Raw genomic sequence first — 19,733 nt, 5'->3', positions numbered from 1 at the left:
CAGCCGCCGCCTGCGCTACACATAATTTTAAAGCAATCCGGCCTGATTTCCCCTCTATTTTCTATAATCAGCCAGTTAAAACTCACAGCTGGGAGCTGCAAACCTCAGCTGTCAGCTTCATCAAGGCTGGTTTTCAAGAATAGAGGGGTCCCCACAGTTTTTTTTAATTATTTAAATAAATAATTTAAAAAAACAATGTGGGCTTCCCATTTTTGACAACCAATCTTGCTAAAGGTGACAGCTGGAGGCTTCTATTCTCAGGCTGGTAAGGGGCCATTGATATAGGTCCCCCAACCTTAAAATAGCAGCCCGCAGCTGCCCAGAAAAGGCGCATCTATTAGATGCGCCAATTCTGGCGCTTTGTCTGGCTCTTTCCATTTGCCCTGTAGCGGTGGCAAGTGGGGTTTATATTTTGTGGGCTTGATGTTGCCTTTGTATTTGTATTGTCAGGTGACATCAAGTCCACGGCTTAGTAATGGAGAAGTGTCTATAAGACACCTCTCCTTAACTAATCCTATAGTTAAATGGTAAATAAAGACACAGTCAGAATAAAGTCTTTTATTACAGAATAAACAGTTTAATATTTTTATTTAAAAATAACAAACAGAGTTATACTCACCTAACGCCCAATTCCACCGAAGCCCTTGTCTCCTGTAATAAAACTAAAATAAAAAAAAACAATATCCCTCATCTCTCCGTCATTCTGTCCCACACTGTAATCCATGTCTAGGGGATAAATAGTGTTCAACCTGGACAGTGCCAAGATGCAAGGTGCCGTCAGATAGGTAATAGGAGTTCACAGTGAGACATTGTGCTCAGTGTCTGCTGGATGACAGGCTGTATGATCGCATCATGAAACCATGCAGCCTGCAATTTAGATGTAGCAAAGCTAGACCCATCATGGGACAAAAGGATTTGCAGCATCTCTGCGGAAAGGTGAGGAATATTGTTGTTTGTTTTTCTTAATTTTTTTTTTAACTCTTTTTAGATGACGAGGGCATCAGGGGAGTGGGCGAGGTCATAAGTTTAACTAAGATTTATTACAGGAATCTGTGTTATTCTTTCAATTAAAGGACTTTTTTCTGTGTGTGTTTTTTATAAGATATGACTATGAAGTTAGTAATGGGGGTGCCTTATTGATACCTCTCCATTACTAACCTTGTGTGAAGACAATCAGACGCCATACAGAGATACAGTATGGCATTGGATTTTTATGGATACTTTGCTATTCTGTAACATAGGAAAATGTAAATGATCTTGTAAATCATTCATAGCTGCTGTAAAAAAAAAACAGACTGCATACAGCCTACACACGGGAAACAAGTGAGACAATTTATTGTCCTGCTTTTATGGTTGAAACTCTGAATGATATTTTATACGCGGTGTGGAATGTGATGTGTCTGACTGGTTAAGGGACACGTGCTTCTCAATGAATCTGTGGGCCACAGATCTTACTCCAATCACGGACATGGGTAAGATTTGTGGCATAAGGAACAATACTGATTGTCATGAATCTGACGAGTAAGGCCATGTGCACACGATACAGATATCCAGCGGATCCGCAGCGGATTATTCCGCGCAGAAACATTGCATATCCGCATTGTGATGTACAGTAGCATGTTAGTCAATTGAAAAAAAAAAACGCTGTGCAGACGCTGCTGATTTTTCCGCGCGGTTTTCTTGTGGTTCAAAATATGCAGCATGTCACTTCTTTTGTGCGGTCTTCCACCTGCTCCATTCTCCAAATCCGCAGGGGGGGAATCCGCAGGGGAAAACCGCAAGAAATCAGGAAGAAATCCACAGGAAAAATGCAGGTCATTTGACCTGCGGATTTCTTCAATTCTGCGCGGAAAAATCTGCAGGGCTAAAAAGTACGTGTGCACTTAGCCTAAAAGTCAACATATCTCATCCTGCCCCAGCTTGGTCACAGCTGGGTGAAAATGGTATGAAAACAACATTTTTGCGCAATCTTGCTCCCTTGCTTGTGATTTTTAAAATAAACTACACAAACTATCTACATACTATGTTTGGGATCATGGCAAAATGCAAATCCATGTTATATTCATTTACTATCTACTATTAAGCCTTTTAGCCAGTATTAGTAACAAACCTAAGGGTAATTTTGGAGAGGAGCATAGGTTAAAAGCTGTAGTTGCAACTATGATTTTTCCTAAAATGAAAAATATTGAGAATAACTATTTTAAAATGTCATTGGACTAAATGGTCTACAAAATACTTTTCCTGTACGTATATAAAATGTATTCACCTTGGCTAAGATACAGTTATAGTGTGACTGTTCACTGAGAATACATAAAACACAGTAAAGAACAACATAATCCTACTACAATCCATACAAAAGACACCACACTTACTTTGAAGTTGGAACTTCATCTATTCTATTCCCAAGCTGTGATTCATGAGATTTGCTCCTTTTCAGTGTGGAAAAGTTGGGCAGCAACTGCTGAAAAACTTTGCGACTAGGTGGTGGCGGTGTCCGAGGAGGCTTTATTTTCATGTGTCTCTTTGTCATTGGAGTGGTGGGGGGTGTTATTGTAATCCCATGGGGAGTCCTCAGTGTTAGCCTACTGCTTGGTGTCGAGGAGCTAAACGGATCTTGGAAGCTCTCTGGATAAACATAAGGTCCATGTGATTCGGAGACAGGGATGGCAGACACTGATATGGATCGAGGCTGGTGACTGTTGGCCTTTGGAAGTTGAGTGTTTAAAGTCCAAACTGTCCCCACTGGGGATGAGAGGTCATAAGGAGATTGGGAAGAGCTGTCTTTTCGGGTTTCACTAGGATTCCACAATGTTTCCTTCATGTCACCACCTAGACAAAGCAAATTCTACCATAAAACAATGGATAAGTCACAGCTGGAATACAATTTAAGGCAGTTAAGGAAACTTGCAAACACTGCCTGACTGGTTCTGAATTACAGCATATACTACAGCCCAGAGCTGCACTCACAATTCTGCAAGGTGCTATAATTATAGATAATAAGAAGCCAACAAGGAAATAGTCAGACATTGGGAGATTTGGCACAGATTACTATACTGTGTATTGACAAACTCAGCTAGAGATTCCAAAATATTTATTTATACACTTGAGAACCAAATATGATTGTCTACACTTTAATAGCAAAATGGATAATTTACATCAAGTGACAATTTTATGTAATGTAATTTAGGTACAAGAACAATTTACAGTGACGCTGAAAAAGATGTCTGACATAGATGCCTTTGGCAGATTTCTTCTTCAGGAATTTGTAGTTAGAGTGGCGCATGCTTTGGTCGGGATGCCACTAGCATTAGTAATGGCTGTGTGAAACATGGTTCTCTGCTCTTTACAGCGCTCTAGAGAAGATTTACCGCATTTTGAAGATTATTAGACTCTCAGGACCATAAGTTGCACCCCAAATTTTGGGGTGGAAAATAGGAAAAAAAAATTTCAAACAAAAAGGTGGTGCGTCTTATATTCCATTTCCCTAATCGGGACGGTGGAGCGGAGCATTGCTACGGTGCCTGGGATCGCAGAAGGTGTTGTGCCGGTGAGCAGAGTCCATTTCCCCAATGATTTCCCTGCGGTGGGCTTCGGGAAAATGGCCAACAGAGGCGGCGCATGGGCAGATTGAGCACCACCACCACGTAAGCTCACTTCGGATTATAAGGCACACCCCCTTTTCCTACCAAATTTGGAGGAATAAAAGTGAGTCTTAGGCTGGAGTCACACACAACCATTAAAAAAACGGTCCCATTTTAACGGTCCGAAATCGCACAAAGGTATCTTAACCATTGATCCGGTTTTGATGCAATTTTTCTTAATTGATGCGATTTTAATCGCATGTAAGGATCCGTTTGACATCCGTCTGGCGAGATTTTCTCGCAGGATAGCTAAATGGACATATAATGGAGCCCAATGACAGGTTTCCCCACACAAACGAATTAATAGATCTAGACACATATATATATATATATATATATATATATATATATATATATATATATATATATATATATTTTATACATGTCATAGAGACACATTAATATATATTACAAATTCATACAGTTCATCATAGCAGAATAGCCGCAGAAACATTTGCCGGCTTTTGTATAATTATTCTCCTGCCCGACATGAAATGACACATGGTTTACATATAGTTAACCATTTCATTTCATGTTTCATGTTTTTTTTGTTATGTCTATCACTATTAATTAGATGAGGGTTTGTGGTTAAAATTTTGGACTTGTAGGGGTTATTTTAAGGGGTTAATTCCTTGTATTAAATTGCAGGGACTCCTGCTGACGTCACTGAGGCTGCAGGGAGTCCCCGTAATTTCATACAACGAATTAACCCCTTAAATTAACCCCTACAAGTCCAAAATTTTAACCACAAACCCTCATCTAATTAATAGTGATAGACATAACCATTTCATTTCATGTTTCATGTTTTTTTGTTAACTATATGTAAACCATGTGTCATTTCATGTCGGGCAGGAGAATAATTATACAAAAGCCGGCAAATGTTTCTGCGGCTATTCTGCTATGATGAACTGTATGAATTTGAAATATATGTATAAATGTGTGTCTATGGCATGTATGTATGTATGTATGTATATATATATATATATATATATATGTATGTGTGTGTCTAGATCTATTCATTCTTTATTTAACCGGTCTCTGTGATTTTACTGTATTGGAAGAATTGCCGGCTTTTGCTAAAGGACACCGGGTGCGATTTTATCGCAACTCACACATCTAGTCCGTTTTTAGTCCCATTTTTTCTCGCCCCCATAGACTTGTATTGTCGAATCTGATCCGAAAATCGGTGACCATCGCAGCATGCTGCGATTGCCTCGGTCCGAGGATCGGATCCGATCAAAAATCGCATGATGTGAGCTGCCCCATAGAATAACATTGGGTGGAATGCAATGCGATTTTTTATCGCATTGCATTCGTCCGATTTAATCGCCAGTGTGACCCCGGCCTTATAATCAGAAAGGCACGGTATTTATTTTCATGAGCATCTTTTATAATGGAACGTGCACATGGTTTAGGCTACTTTTCCATCATGAGCTTTTGGTCAGTTTTTGATATTGCAGGTTTTCTGCACCTAATAAATAAAGTAAATTAAATTACATTTTATTGCATTTATGACGATGTGGTTTTTTATTTCTTTTTGGCATGTCGTGGTGTAACTAAAGCTGCTTTGCTGTTGATACTTGGTATTTGGCTTGACAAAACCTTATTGATACAGTCCAGTGGAGTTTTTGATGCAGAAACGCTCTGCAGATTTTCCGCACCTAATGCAAGTCTATAAAATCTGCACATAAAACTTAGGGTACTCGCAAGAGAGCTTGACAGGCTGCGGATTTGAAACACGCACCTCAGAACATTTTACGTGGAGTAAAATAAGCACAGTGGGCATGAGAGTCTTATAAATCCTACTCCCTTTTTGCTGGAACTGTAAGACGCTACACAGAGTCAAAAACTCACCAAAAACCCATTATAGGCACACAGCCTTAATTTTCTCGCAGCAGAAAAGAGTGTTTGCATTCATAAGGGGGTCACACGGGCGATGATTCTGTCATGTGAGAAAATTGGCTCGACTATGCCAACAACACTGTCATTCTAGCGTGATCCAATTATCTTGCATTGGACAATCAGAGAACAGGTACGGAGAAGAATATGGAGAAAAATGATTAGGCTAATGACACTGAGCTCAAACTCACAGTTTGGTCAGTGTCAGCTTAGTGTGATCCTATTTTCTCGTATGAGAGAATCGCAGCACAGGTGAGGAAAAGATGGAGAACTGAATTTCTCCATCTTCTCCATTGTTTGAGTCTGCGGATGCCAGACTGCGCTCAGATGACATGCAAGTGCAGTCTGATGTTTCACCCGCACACATAGACTTGAAAGGTTGCACGTAATCCAATACCTGGAGCAACCTGCAGCATACTGCAATTTTTTCCTCATGCCGAATTGAAACCCTTAGTCAGTCCAGGATTTCTTGACTTGTTTTCTAGTCTTGATATCTTTATATTTAATGGGGGAAAAGGGATTGATTAAAAGTTTGATGTTCTTTGAAACTTTTTTTTTGTGCTGCAGGGAGATTTTAGGGAATTTTAAGCTTTGACTGTCCAATTTTACTATATACAACAATATCACAATATTGCTGTATATGGCAAAAATCACGGTCTCCTTTGATGCCCAGGTTTCAACAGAGTGCCATGTTGACAAGCATATAGTTTTTCTTCAACAGATAACACAGCCTAACAGGTTAACAGTCGAGGGCAGAGCTCCGTCCACAACTTTATGAGGCGGACCCTGGCTGTGTGTCATAGCCATTATCTACCGGGTATTGGTCAGGGTCATCTCATGGGCCCGCTCCCTACTTGTGCCGTGCATGTATGGTGGATGTCGGGAAGGGTTGAAGATCACACTACTGGCAGCCTTCCACAATAACCAATTAGTTGACGTTGAGAAACTGAAAAGTTCAATCAAACCATGTTTTCCCTGAAATGCCGAAGCGTTTCCCAGAAAACCATACCAATCGAGCAGCCAGGTTCAACCCATGCTGCCTGTGGTGGAGGCAGCATAAATCAAGTGACAGGTCCCTGTAATATGTTAGATTTGTTACATTTTCTACGTAGCGCCCAAGACTGACACCATACGCTATGTGACATAAAGTGTGGAACATAAGATGGCGTTACCTGGCCACGCTAGTTTCCTTAAACAGGTGAGGGCTCCATTCAGCCGAGAGCACTCTTCTGTGCTCGCTCCATACCTCTTCATGGTTTCTTTCACTTTTAACTCATTCATCTCCAGTAAGGCATCTAGTGTTAAGTCTTCAGGTGTTTTCTTCAAATGCAAGTAAAAAACATATATTATGCAGTAAAACAATAAAGACAATCCAAGGAAATATTGTATATAGAAAGAATTTCATACAATTAGGCTATATGCCCACTGCAAAAAAAAAGGCAGCAAATATCATTGTGAAAAATTGAGCTGCGGATTGGTCGCGCCGTTCACCATTTGAAAAAGGTTACATCTTCTAATTCCATAACCAACGCCCCAGTTAATTTTCATTTCAGATTTTTCTCAAAGGATGTGCAAGAGATTTTGTCAGTCTTGCGAAATAAAAAATATACAGAAAAATGAAAGAAGCACTGCAATCAATGAACGTGAAGATTTATGACACCCAAATTAGTACAGAGACAAACAACTATTCAGACCTCCCGTCAGCCATTTTCAAGTGGCGGAATAAATCACCAGCGAGATCTGACAAAACATCGGATTGCACCTGGACCAATGTTATTCAATGGAGCGGTGTACTTATTAGATAAAAAAAAAAATTGCTACATGTCCAAGCTTTATCTGCTATTCGGATCACACTCTGCCGTGTAAGTCAATGAGTCTGTGGAAAACATCGAACTGCACTCGGATGACATATGAATGCGGTCAGATTTCCACAGACTGACAGCATGGAGAAGATTGAGAATTTTTTTTCTCCATCTTCTCTTCATCCAAGAGAATCGGATCACACTACGCTGACACTGTACCCTGACACTGCAATCAACTGATAAGAGTTTGATCAGAGTGAGATTTGCATAATTGACCCGCGCGGCTCTTAGAAACCCGATGTTTACGTTGGATACCAGCGTCCAGCGAGACCAGCGATGAAAAAACGGCCCAGGACGATCCAGCATGATCAGCGATACCCGGCGGGGGGGCTGTTTGCTGCTGGATGTCACACACAGCGATATCGCTGGAGAGATCACTGAAGTGTCACAAAAACTGCGATGTCGCCAGCGATATCGCTGTCTGTAACGGGGGCCTTAAAGCCACGTGCACACGTCGAGTATAGGGTGAGTTTTTTAACTCAGTATTTTTAAGCCAAAACTAGGAGTGGAACAATCAGAGGAAAAGTATAATAGAAACATGTCACTACTTCTGTATTTATCACCCACTCCTGGTTCTGGCTTACAAACACTGAGGTAAAATACTCACCAAATACTCAATGTGTGCTGTGGACTAACGCTACGTTCCCACGAGGAGTGTTTGGCCTCATACCCACTGGCGATAAAATCGGACGATTGCAATCCGATTTTTAATCGGATTGCACTCTGACCAATGTTAGTGAATGGGTGACATCTCACTTGTGATTTTTTTCTCAGCCAAAATCGGTCTGAGAAAAAAAATCGCAGCATGCTGCCATTTGCAGCGATTTTCCCCAATAGATGTCAATGGGTGCGATTAAAAAAAAAGGACCAAAAACGGACCATCACCATTCTGTGGTATAGAACACTGTAAATGGTCCTGTAACTGACTGTAGAAAAAGAGTGGCTGGGGAAAAAAATCGGGTGAAAAACGGATGGAAACATAAAAAAAATCGCATAGAAATCGCATGCCACTGGCATAGCACTCCACCCTTTTTTCCAGTCCAGAAATCGGACCGTTTTTTAGGTATGAGGCCTTTGGTGAGTTTTTGGTGTTCCAGATTATCTGCAGCATTTCTACAATAGCTATACTTGGCTACTTGCATTTTCTCATAATGTTTATAAATGTATTGATACAGCATTTGGGGGTGACGCGTTTTTAGTGCGTTTCTGAAGCAGAAATGCACTAAATGCATATGTGTTTTATACCTTCAGATTTTCCATATCTAGTGCAATTCTTTAGGGAAAATCTGCACATTAAATTTATCATTCTCACAAGAGAAATTAAGATGTTGTGGACTCAAAAACTCACGATAGTCAGTACAGTGGGCATAAGAGTTCAATAAATCCCATCCACTTTACGCAGCAGCAAAAACTCAGTGTAGGAACCTTAACCTCAGGCTACATTCTTTGAGGGATGGAGGCAATCTATTCGGATCCTGAACCCACAAGTAGAGAATTTTAACAAAACTACAGTAAAAAATGCTTGGTGAAGAGTAATGAATTAATGTGAATCTGGCCTTCTGGTGATGCCCTTTTACCTCACACCACTGACGCTATTCACAACACAAGAACTGTAAGGCCGAGGTCAGACTTGCGAGTGTGATGCGAGAAACTCGCGCATCAATACCTGGCACTTCCGCCGGCACTCGGACCAGAGTGTGCGGCTGTATGTATTTCTATGCAGCCGCACATTCCTGTCCGAGTGACGGCGGCATTGCCGGGTATTAGTGCGAGTTTCTCACATCACACTCGCAAGTCTGACCTCGGCCTTACACACAGTTTCCTTACACAAATCCATAGCGTGTTCACATACCTTTAGGTTTTGTTTTCTTTGAATACTATTTCGTTGCAGTGTTTTGTTTGTTTGTTTCCATGAAAAAAAAATGCCATTAATTTGATTAAGGGCAGTTTCACACGTCCAGATAATTCCGGTACTGGAAAAACCGGTACCGGAGCTCTCCGTGTCCGTGTGCATACGTAGACCATCCGTGTGACATCCGTATGTCCGTGTGTACCATCTGTGTGCTGTCCGTGTCCGTGTATTGGAAAAATTAGTTTCAATGTTAACCCTTTGACTTTTAAAAAACACACACGGATCGCACACGGACGCCATCCGTGTGCGGTACGTGTTTACACGGACCCATTGACTTGTATGGGTCCGTGTGATCCGTGCTGTTGCACAAAAACGGACATGTCAGCGTATTTTGCACACGGACACACAGTCCGTGAAGACACGCTGACATTAGAATGTGTCTACGTGTATCAGTGTCTCCGGTACGTGAGAAAAGTGACACTACACGTACCGGAGCCACTGACGTGTGAAACCGGCCTTATTCATTTTTTCAAACATTATTTAGGATAGTTTTTTTTTTCTTACTTGGACATGTGTTTTTTTCCCTATACTGTAGACAGCTCGATGGGAAAAAGCCTGATGTGATTCTTGGAGTATGATGCATTTGAAAAAGGACTCAAAAACTGTGAAATCACGCCCAATAAAATATTGCTTATAATCTTTTATTTCTGATTAAGTTACAGCAAACTTGTGGCTTTAGCGTTTTGTACCGCCCCCAAAAAACATCCCAAAACATGCCAATATACACTAGGAAAACAGCGGAAAAACAATGCAGCATGCAATGCTTAGAAAATGGCCCCTTAGTAGTGACTGACAGCGCTGATATTATATACAGACCCACAAAGCTATCATCATCATCACTGAATTGCATGCAGTCTGATCATAAACACACAGGAGCACATCTATGGAAAACAGAACAAAGTAAAACCTCTGACGTTCATGACCACAGTAAGAACTGTGTGGTTAGCCACTACCTGAGCAAATAATATATGTTACACGGTGGATTTATGATTAACATCTTCATTTTCCTCGGCACACACCCGGAGCGTAATAAATACAAACAAGAACAAGCTAGAGGGATTCTGCAGACAAGCGCTGGGGTGTTGTGGGTGGACGGCCGTTCTCTACTGTTCATCGTCATACGTTATAATAGCTGGCTATATTTGTCTGGTAGGATTACTAGACAGCAGCTGCGCTACTCCACCTACTTCTCACCATGTAGCTCGACCCCAACATTGGCCTCCATAATCCCCATTCCAGGAATATAAAACCGACCCACTGACAGATACAGAGTGCAGTGCGGAGGATAAGATAACACAACAACAGGGGACTAAGCCGAAACCAAAACACAGCATGAAGTCACAAAATGCTATTATGTATAACAGCAATGGCCAGGATAATTCCAGATGTGTCCTTTCACTGGACTGCCCACTCGTTTTTATCTCGTACGACATAACATAGGACAAAATCAAGAGTAGTCACCAAACGTACATGAAAAATAAAGATGGTACAACAGAACTACTGTAGGGAAGGTGGACTGACGGACAGACCTGTCTGTAGTGGGAAGGCGGAGGTGTAGCGCAGTGTAGGTGTGAAACCGCTGAGATAAAGAGAAAGGGTGTAGTATTGTAGTTTGACCATTAGAGGGCAGTGGAAAGTGTAGGAGTGGGACTGAACTGCCATTGGTCAGAGAAACTGTCAGGTCATGGTGGGCGGAGTTACCAGAACTGGAAGTATAAAAGGCTGAGGGAAGGTTCTGGAAGGGTCAGTCAGCGATAGGAGCACAGTAGAGAGGAAGTTCTGCTGAGGAGAAAGACAGTAGAAAGGCTCTGGAGGGGACTGACAGTTGATGCAGTCACGGGGGGTGGCCCAGAGGACAGTAGCCGCAGACGAAGACAGCCTGGGGGTACCAAACGGACGGCGTACTCAGACTAGTGAAACACTGTGGTGGATAGGCCTAAGACAGCCACCATGAAAAGAGCCACGAGAGACGCCACGACTACAGCAAAAAAAGGAAGTGAAGGTACCCAGGCCTGAGTACGTAGAAGTGTGAAGCTGCTGTGGGGAATTGCTGTGGCCAATAAAAACGGACCTGTTGAATACAAATTCTGTCTCAGTCTCGTGTTTGTCTGCGGCAAAAAGTGGGTCACCCCCCCAGTCGGTTACCCTACCTACACTACAATGGTGCTACTAATCCAAGTTCCCTTCCCCTAGCCTCATAATTACCAGACACCATCTTCATCTTTTATTGGCTCTACTCCAGTCACCAGCAAGTTGCGACCTGCCGGATCACTTCAGTGTTTACTGGAGAATACCAGAAGCCACAACTCAATGTATGTCTATGGGAGCCAGATTGAGGCCCTCATAGACTTGCACTGAGAGCTTGTAACCATTACCTCTCACTTCCGGTCAATCAGAAGTTGCGGTCATAAGATGGCGTATCGAGACCGGAGTGGCGCTGGGAAGAGCTGAAGATGGTAGCTGAAAAGTATAATACTAGGATCAGGGACCTTAGATTAGTAGCTCCACTCCAGCACTGAGTATTACATTTAGGTATCGTTACATTTAGCGATGCACCAGCGATCCCGACCACAATACGACCCAGTCAGGATCGCTGGTGCATCGCTAAATGGTCGCTAGTGAGCTGCCAAACAGGCAGATCTCACCAACGATACAGCAGCAGTCGGCGGTCGTTACTTACCTGTCAGATGCGGCGATGAAGACATCCTCCCGCCCGCGTCCACGTGTCGCTTGTCGGCGCCAGCAGGAAGCGGCCGACGAGAAACGGCCCAGGACGTTCTCGCACGATCAGCGATAACCAGTGGGGGAGCCAGTCGGAGGTACAGTAAGTATTACACATAGCGATATCGCTAGCAATATAGCTGTCGCGTCACAAAATCGATCTCGCTTAGTGTGACGGGGCCTTTAGTCTAATGTGTTTAACGGTAAGCACAGGTCTTCAAAATACAGATTCTGCAAAAACTATTAATGGCTTCAGTCACCGCTCAGTACATAGTAAGCTGTAACCACGCTCGTGCACTGACTGACAGCCAACTCAGCAGTGAATTAGTACACTGCTGTCAGTAAGTGCCGGGCCTGGTTACAGCCGCTCACTATGTACTGAGAAGTGACTGAAAGTCGGAGGCTGCCAGGAGGAATAAAGTTTATATCCTCCCTGCAGCCAGGCTCTCAGCATGGTGAATTTAGAATGCTATTAACCTACAAACTAACCCCATACCTGCAGGATAGTAGCGCTTTCTTACGTGTCAGGTTCCCTTTAGTAAAACGAAAAAAGTGGTTTAGTACCGTGTTAGCCAGTAGAAAAAAATATATAAAGTGCTCTCAGTGAGAGAAACAAAATAGGAATCTTGTGGGTATGATACCTTTTAATGGCTAACAAATAATAGTGAATGTTGTTACAAAGCAAGCTTTCGGGACTGCTTATGTCCCTTCATATCCCTTATCCCCATATGTCCCTTATGTCCCTTGATATCAGCCTGATGAAGGGACATAAGCAGTCCCGAAAGCTTGCTTTGTAACAACATTCACTATTATTTGTTAGCCATTAAAAGGTATCATACCCACAAGATTCCTATTTTGTTTCTCTCACTGAGAGCACTTTATAGGTTCCCTTTAAACATTATAATTTATGGTTAAATATCCTTTGTTATAGAAACATGAATCTTGGGTCAAGATACATTAGTATGTTACACCACTTTCCCTCCTTTGTTCCTTCAGAGAACCGCTGCTCCGCCACTTCATTAAACAAGTCGTGTGCCAGCTTAGAGTATCTCCAGAGTATAGTGCTGGGAGGCACCATTCATTAGACAGGAGAATCAGTGTCACTGTAATAGCCTTACTGGAGCTGTAGAAGCCAGTGGCCTGACATGCCCAGCACTTGAACCGTTTGGCACCACTACGGCGCTAAATCCTTTTCTTTATTCTGCGCACTTTCTTTATGCAATTAGTGAAACAGAACAGGACGTTGTTTGGAAGGTATACATAACGGAAAGCAGATTAAATCATAATAACCTTAATAACCTTGGAGCAAGGCAGCTCAGACAAGCTTTCCGAACCTGCTCCCGGCCTCCATGACACGCGACAAAATAATCCAAGTCCAAGAGAGAAAAAAAACATAGACAAAAGGCTTATAAAGTCCTACCTAAAGCAAATTCTACTTTTTTGTAAACTTTGCAGGACAATTAGGCAGGGCTGTGGAGTCGGAGTCGGAGTCGTGGAGTCGGAGTCGGTGCTCATTTTGGTGGAGTCGGAGTCGGAGTTGGAGTCGGTATAAAATGGACCGACTCCGACTCCTAAAATATATAATAAATTGGGTACAGTAGTTCAATGCAGGATGTGCTGAATATTTTTTCATAGGAGTTTGGGAAAGTTATGAAATGTCCTATAAATGGCTGTTATATTCCTGATCTAAGGCTACATTCACACACAGCATTTTTCCTGTGTTTTTTGAGGATACGTTTTTCAGCTGCAAAAGCTGATCATCTTTTTAAAAAAACTGCATCACCTGAAAGGTTTTTGAGCTCATAGATAATGTTTTCAATAGCAAAAGCAGATTAGAAATCTGCTCTATCTATATATCCATTTATCCATATCTGTCTATCCATATCGTATCTGTACCAAAAAGAATGAAAACCGGGTAGTACACCAATATATATTCTGTTCTATCTAAATATCTTGATTATTGGATCATAAAAATGATTAAATGTCTGAGGTTCACATTGTACTACAATAAATTTTTCACTTAAATATAAGCAATATGTGTGGGAGTCGGAGTCGTGGAGTCGGAGTCGGAGTTGGAGTCGGAGTCGGTGTAAGGGAAATTGAGGAGTCGGAGTCGCAGGTTTGGCTTACCGACTCCACAGCCCTGCAATTAGGGTGTTTCGTTTATGTACAAGACGTTACTCTTCAGTGGATTGTGGACAAGTGATCTGACTATGCTGTAAAAGTAAAGAAGATACATATATGGTATTTACAAGTAAATTCTATATGCACATTAGAATAGGGAACGAACCACAATACAAACTGTACTAAACCAGTCTTGGCTTGAAAAGTCAAAGCAAAACAGTCAAAACAGAGAGAGGCCAAATCCAAGATCCAACCAAGTCATTCCAAAAAGACAAGAAAAAAGGAATTCTAGCCATGGATTATTCACTTCATGCAAACAGAGTAGGGATAAAGCTAGCTCAAGTCTGAAATCATTCAGAAATGTAGTTAAAAGATAACTATTATATAAAACTTTTTTTTGTGTTCGTGGCAAATGTGCAATTTTTCTACCAACCTACCGTATGTAGAAATGAAAATAAAAAATGTGATCAACTCCTATAAGGCTATGTGCACACGTTGCGGATTCTGCTGCGTTTTTTTCCACGTGGAAACGCAGGTAAAACCGCAGGTAAAGTGACCTGCGGTTTTCCTGCGGTTTGGTCTGCGATTTTGCCCTGCGGTTTCACACCTCTACTATGGTAGAGGTATGAAACCGCTGCGGAAACCGCACAAACAATTGACATGCTGCGGTTTGTAAACCGCAGCAAAACCGCGCGGAAAAAAACGCACCGTCAGCACAGCGTTTTTTCATTGTACTGTACTTGGTCAGCGGAACTGCTGCGTTTCCGCAGGGGCAAAACCGCTGCGGAAACGCAGCAGAAACCGCACCATGTGCACACAGCCTAATTTAGATCGGCACTGTTCATATGCATCATCATGTGTAGCACAGAGCTATGTTTTCATGTTTTTTTTTAGCAGATCCATAAAAAAAGGTGTCAACAATACTTGTAAAACTCTTCCTAATTCATTCCTATGGGAAATTCACTTTGCTGTTCATATGAGAAGTACTCTGTGCTTTTTTTTTCTGTGAAGAGGTTTTAAGAAGTGCCTGGTGCAAAAGAAAGGCCTTGTCACTTCTTTGAATTCTAATCCCAAACTGACACTGTCAAATCAAAAAGGCTGAAAAAATATCCCAGTTTTGTTGAAAAAAGCCGGGTATGGGCTGAACTGTCCTAGTTGGATTTGCACTGAAAGAAACAGCAACTATTCATTGAACATGTGAGTGCTGGGACCTGCTTTTCTTTTCGAAAAAAAATATCCTAATCTCTGAAAAAACCACTTCGGTTAAAAAAAAACACTTCAAAAACTCCCTCAAAACGTTATGTGCACACAAAGCCTTTCAGATGCTGACGGAGCCACCGGCTTTCACTCTGATACTGATAAGTATAGAGAGCACACGGCTTCTGAAGACTGATCATGTCACTTCTTGTTTCCAAACCCTTAGGCTACGTGCACACGCTGCGGAATGGGGTGCGGATTTTGTAAAATCCGCAGGTAAATCTGCAGGCCAAAGACCTGCGGTTTTACCTGTGGATTGCTCTGCGGGTTTTCATCTCCACAATGGAGGAGATGGCAAACCGCAGCGGAATCCGCAGAAAGAATGGACATGTCAATTCTTTCTGCGGTTTCAAAACCGCAGGAAAACCGCGCGTAAAAATCCGCACCGTCTGCACTGCGGTTTTTTATTCCCATAGGGAATAATGGTACTGTACACCGCAGCAAAAACTGCTGCGGACCCGCAGCGGCCAAATCCGCAGCGTGTGCACACACCCTAAAGTGCTTAAAAGAACTGCCATAAGAAGGAAAATGTGTCATTTAAGGCTACTTTCACACATCCGTCTTTTTTAATCCGGCACGATGCGGCGAAAAGTGTGAAAACCGGATCCGGAACTGGATCCGGTTTTGTCACATAGAAAGTAATGATCGCCGCATTGTGCTGGATGTACATGCGGCGGCCCAGGTTCTTTCCGGATACGGCAAAAATGCGCCGTCCGGCTTCTGCAAAAAACGTTCCCTGCAACGTTTTTTGGCAGCGCCGGAACGGCTTTTTAAAGTGCGCATGCCCGGACACTGTGTGATTTAACCCCACAGGTGCCCGGCAAGCGCAAGACTCTCTCTCTCTCTCCATACCTTTCTTTGTCTGACTACTCGTTCCCCCATGGCTCTCATTGCTCCCGTCTCTACAGCGCGGCTCCCGTCTCTACAGCGCGGCTCTCGTCGCCCGATGCTGCGGCTCCTTTAAATTTTATCCAGGCCGCATCCGGCGACGCATCCACATCCGGTGTCACCGCTACAGGCCGGTTCCGGCGGCATGGCTTTTCGCCGCACGCCGCCGGAACCCTAAACCGGATGTGTGAAAGAGGCCTTAGGAGGTGATTTTGTAGAGCTTTTCCAGGCAAATTTTGGTTGAAAAAGACGCCGTGTGCACATACCCAAAAGGAGTCTTTGCTTGAAAAGTTTGTAGGATATGTGCAACCCAAAAACTCTTTGAAAACATAGACATAACCATAAAGGGTGGGTAGACAGCTCTGGATAAACTTAACCCAGAGAAACAAAGAAATTAATAGGATAAACCCAGGGGCAACACTTGAGAGACTGCCTGTGTGGTCTCTATAGAGAGCTAATACATTCTTAAGCACCAATGGGATTAAAACATATTCCCTGTATATAGTATATGACAGACACATCTACATGATGAAACCGAGACCTGGCGGCACCGCACGGCGATACCATGACAGTAAGTATCACAGGCATGTCAGGTATATTCTGCCCCAACCTTCATTGAGACGCATTGGCAAATCCATGAATCATGATGATCAGATCATGATACCAGGGGTCTGAGTACATGTGAGCATACAATTACATTCCGGGAAAAATAAAAATTGTTTGCAACACCATTAAATCCAAATACCGTAGCTCAAAAATTCATATAATCAGTACTTAAAAGGAATGTGGCGAGAGAAAATTATCTATTGTTTAAATCAGCTTTTATAGAAAATGTATTTATTTTATTCTTTTTCTTCTTCTATTTTTCATATTACTATTAAAAACAATACAAACTTTACTAGCCGCTAAGTCTAATATTAGACTTCTTGTTGGGCACATAGACATTGACAGCACAATAAAGAATCAGACTCTATTTCTTATAGAACCCTCATCTGAGCATGTTCTAATCTGGACAAAGGTCACTGAAGGAAAGGGGGAGGAGGTGACCTGTGACCTATTGTGAATGGTGTGCCCTGTGTTAGTTACTATATATAGGAGGTGTTACCCCTCCTTATTATCATATCTGTGATGATTATAAGACTTCAGAAAGGTTTTCCATACAGTGTGAGTTTATTATAAGGTTTATTATAAAAACCTGATTTAAATAGGTCATTTCCTGATGACACATCCCCTTTAATTTCCCAATAAATCCATTTGCTCAGTAATAATCTACTTAACAGCCACACATACCACTAATAGTAAACTCAGGTTATAGTGGCAACCTCATTTTTTTATTTCTTTATTAGCCTAAAAGAATAGTATTAGATAATATTAGGTAATTAACCGGGGTATGAAAAGAGTGACTTTCTAACGTGTAAAATCATTGCACATCAATCAGATCTTTTTACTTTGTAACCAAGCTTTAGCAATACATTAAAATTAGATATCCAAAATATAATGACAATAAGTAAAAAGACTTGCTGCCATCGTATAATCCTCTTTTCATGGTGTACCTAATCTGTGGATTATCCATTAAAAGGCTGAAAAAGAGAAAAATGAGAGAAAAATTCCAGGGTAATTATAGCATACAGCTTTAACTTGGCCAACTGCAGTGTTATTAAAGACACAGTACGATATAAATATTTCTCTAATGAGGTATTACTAAATGTGCACATTGTAAGGAAGGAAGAGGCATGCATCGGTACTGTTCTTTCTATCATAAGGGAATAAGGGGATTTTGAGCCTCGCTCTTCCCACTTGCCCTGGAGTGGTGGTAAGTGAGGTAATATTTGTGGGGTTGATGTCACCTTTGTATTGTCAGGTGACATCAAGCCCATGGATTAGTAATGGAGAGGCGTCAATAAGACACCTATCCATTACTAATCCTATAGTTATATCGTAAATAAAGACACAGCCAGAATAAAGTCCTTTATTTGAAATAATGACACAGACTCCTTTATTGAATCTTACTTTACTATACTTACTGCATCACCTAATCCCCGAATTCCTCGATCTCCTGCAACAAAAATAAAATAATAAACCAACACAAGTACTCCCTGTCTGACGTAGTCGATTTACCGAGTATCCCACAGCGATCTCACGTGTAGAGCATTGGAAAATGTGACCGCTCTACCTGGCCTCCAGTGATACACTGACAGGAGGTGATAGCTCCCGCAGTTCATCACTGAGAGTTCACAGAAGTTTGTGCTCTCACTTACGGCACTACTGATGCGTGACAATTTTCTCACGCAGCAGTGCCGCAAGTGACAGCACGAACTCCGGTGACTTCTCTCAAGGCAGCGCAGTGATACACTGAGGGAAGATCACCTCCTGTCAGTGTATCGCAGGAGGTCGGGTAGAGCGGTCACATCTCCCGATGTGACTGTTCTACACATGAGATAGTCGTGGAACACTCGTTATTAGGTCGGCGTCACACTTGTGAGAAACTCGCAAGAGTCTCGCGTCTCAAAACCCGGGACTGCCGCCAGCACTTGGACCAGAGCGCTCAGCTGCATAGAAATACATGCAGCCGCACACTCCGGTTCCAAGTGCCGGTTATTGAGACGCGAGACTCGTGCAAGTTTCTCATAAGTGTGACCCCGGCCTTAAATGGACTACGGCGGAAAGGTAAGTATATGTTGGTTTATTATTTTATTTTTGTTGCAGGAGATCACGGGCTTCGGGGATTAGGTGTTTGGTGAGTATGCATGTTTTGCTTTTTTTGTTTTACAATTGAACACAGTCACCGGATGATGGGACTACTGTCCCATCATTGGCTCAGGCTGTCACTGTTAGGCCTGTTTCACACATCCGTTTGTGTCAATCAGTCAAAATCCGCCGTTTTGCAAAAAAAAACGGATCCGCCATTTTTCTTGGCGGATCCGTTTTTTCCCCCATTGAGTTGCATTACTGGCGGATCTTGACGGCTGGCCATCCGTTGGATCCGTATTTTTGCGGATCCGCCAAAATTTTGACGTCCGCCGACATGCCCGAATGGACCATGCAAAGTTTTTTCGGCCGGCAGGATCGGATTTCTCACTGCGCATGCCCGAAAGACTTCACTCAGCCGCAAATTTAACCCTAAACTCTGTTCTGGTGGCTGAAAAATTCTCTCTCTCCTTCCCCAGGCAGCGGTTCCTTTGACGGATCCGTTAAAATAACGATCCGGTGCCAGACGTTGTGGTCAGTACAGGAACGGATCCGTTATCCGCCATTTTAGCGGATTTTGACTGACCAAAAAAACTGATGTGTGAAACAGGCCTTATATGTGACAGCAGACATAGCAGGATGGGAGTAGTAGTCCCATCACACCATGCCTGGCTACACACAGACACCCGCAGACAGAGACTCGCAGACAGACACACAGACACCAGCAGGCAGCTACACACA

At 42.4% G+C, this 19,733-nt stretch overlaps 1 protein-coding gene across 1 annotated transcript in view; it reads right to left on the bottom strand.

The window, feature by feature from the left end:
- KSR1 (kinase suppressor of ras 1) overlaps positions 1-19,733 on the bottom strand; it is a 223,855-nt gene that overhangs the window by 52,817 nt on the left and 151,305 nt on the right. The window contains exons 3-4 of the mRNA XM_073589733.1: positions 6,713-6,860; positions 2,373-2,829 (exon numbers count right to left, since the gene is read on the bottom strand). Coding sequence (XP_073445834.1) covers positions 2,373-2,829; positions 6,713-6,860 — 605 coding nt within the window. The remainder of the gene's footprint in view (positions 1-2,372; positions 2,830-6,712; positions 6,861-19,733) is intronic.

The sequence above is a fragment of the Dendrobates tinctorius genome, unplaced genomic scaffold, assembly GCF_039654945.1.
Source record: "Dendrobates tinctorius isolate UK_male_01 unplaced genomic scaffold, ASM3965494v1 ptg000112l, whole genome shotgun sequence".
Lineage (NCBI taxonomy): Eukaryota > Metazoa > Chordata > Amphibia > Anura > Dendrobatidae > Dendrobates > Dendrobates tinctorius.
This window is presented reverse-complemented; position numbering and strand designations above follow the sequence as displayed.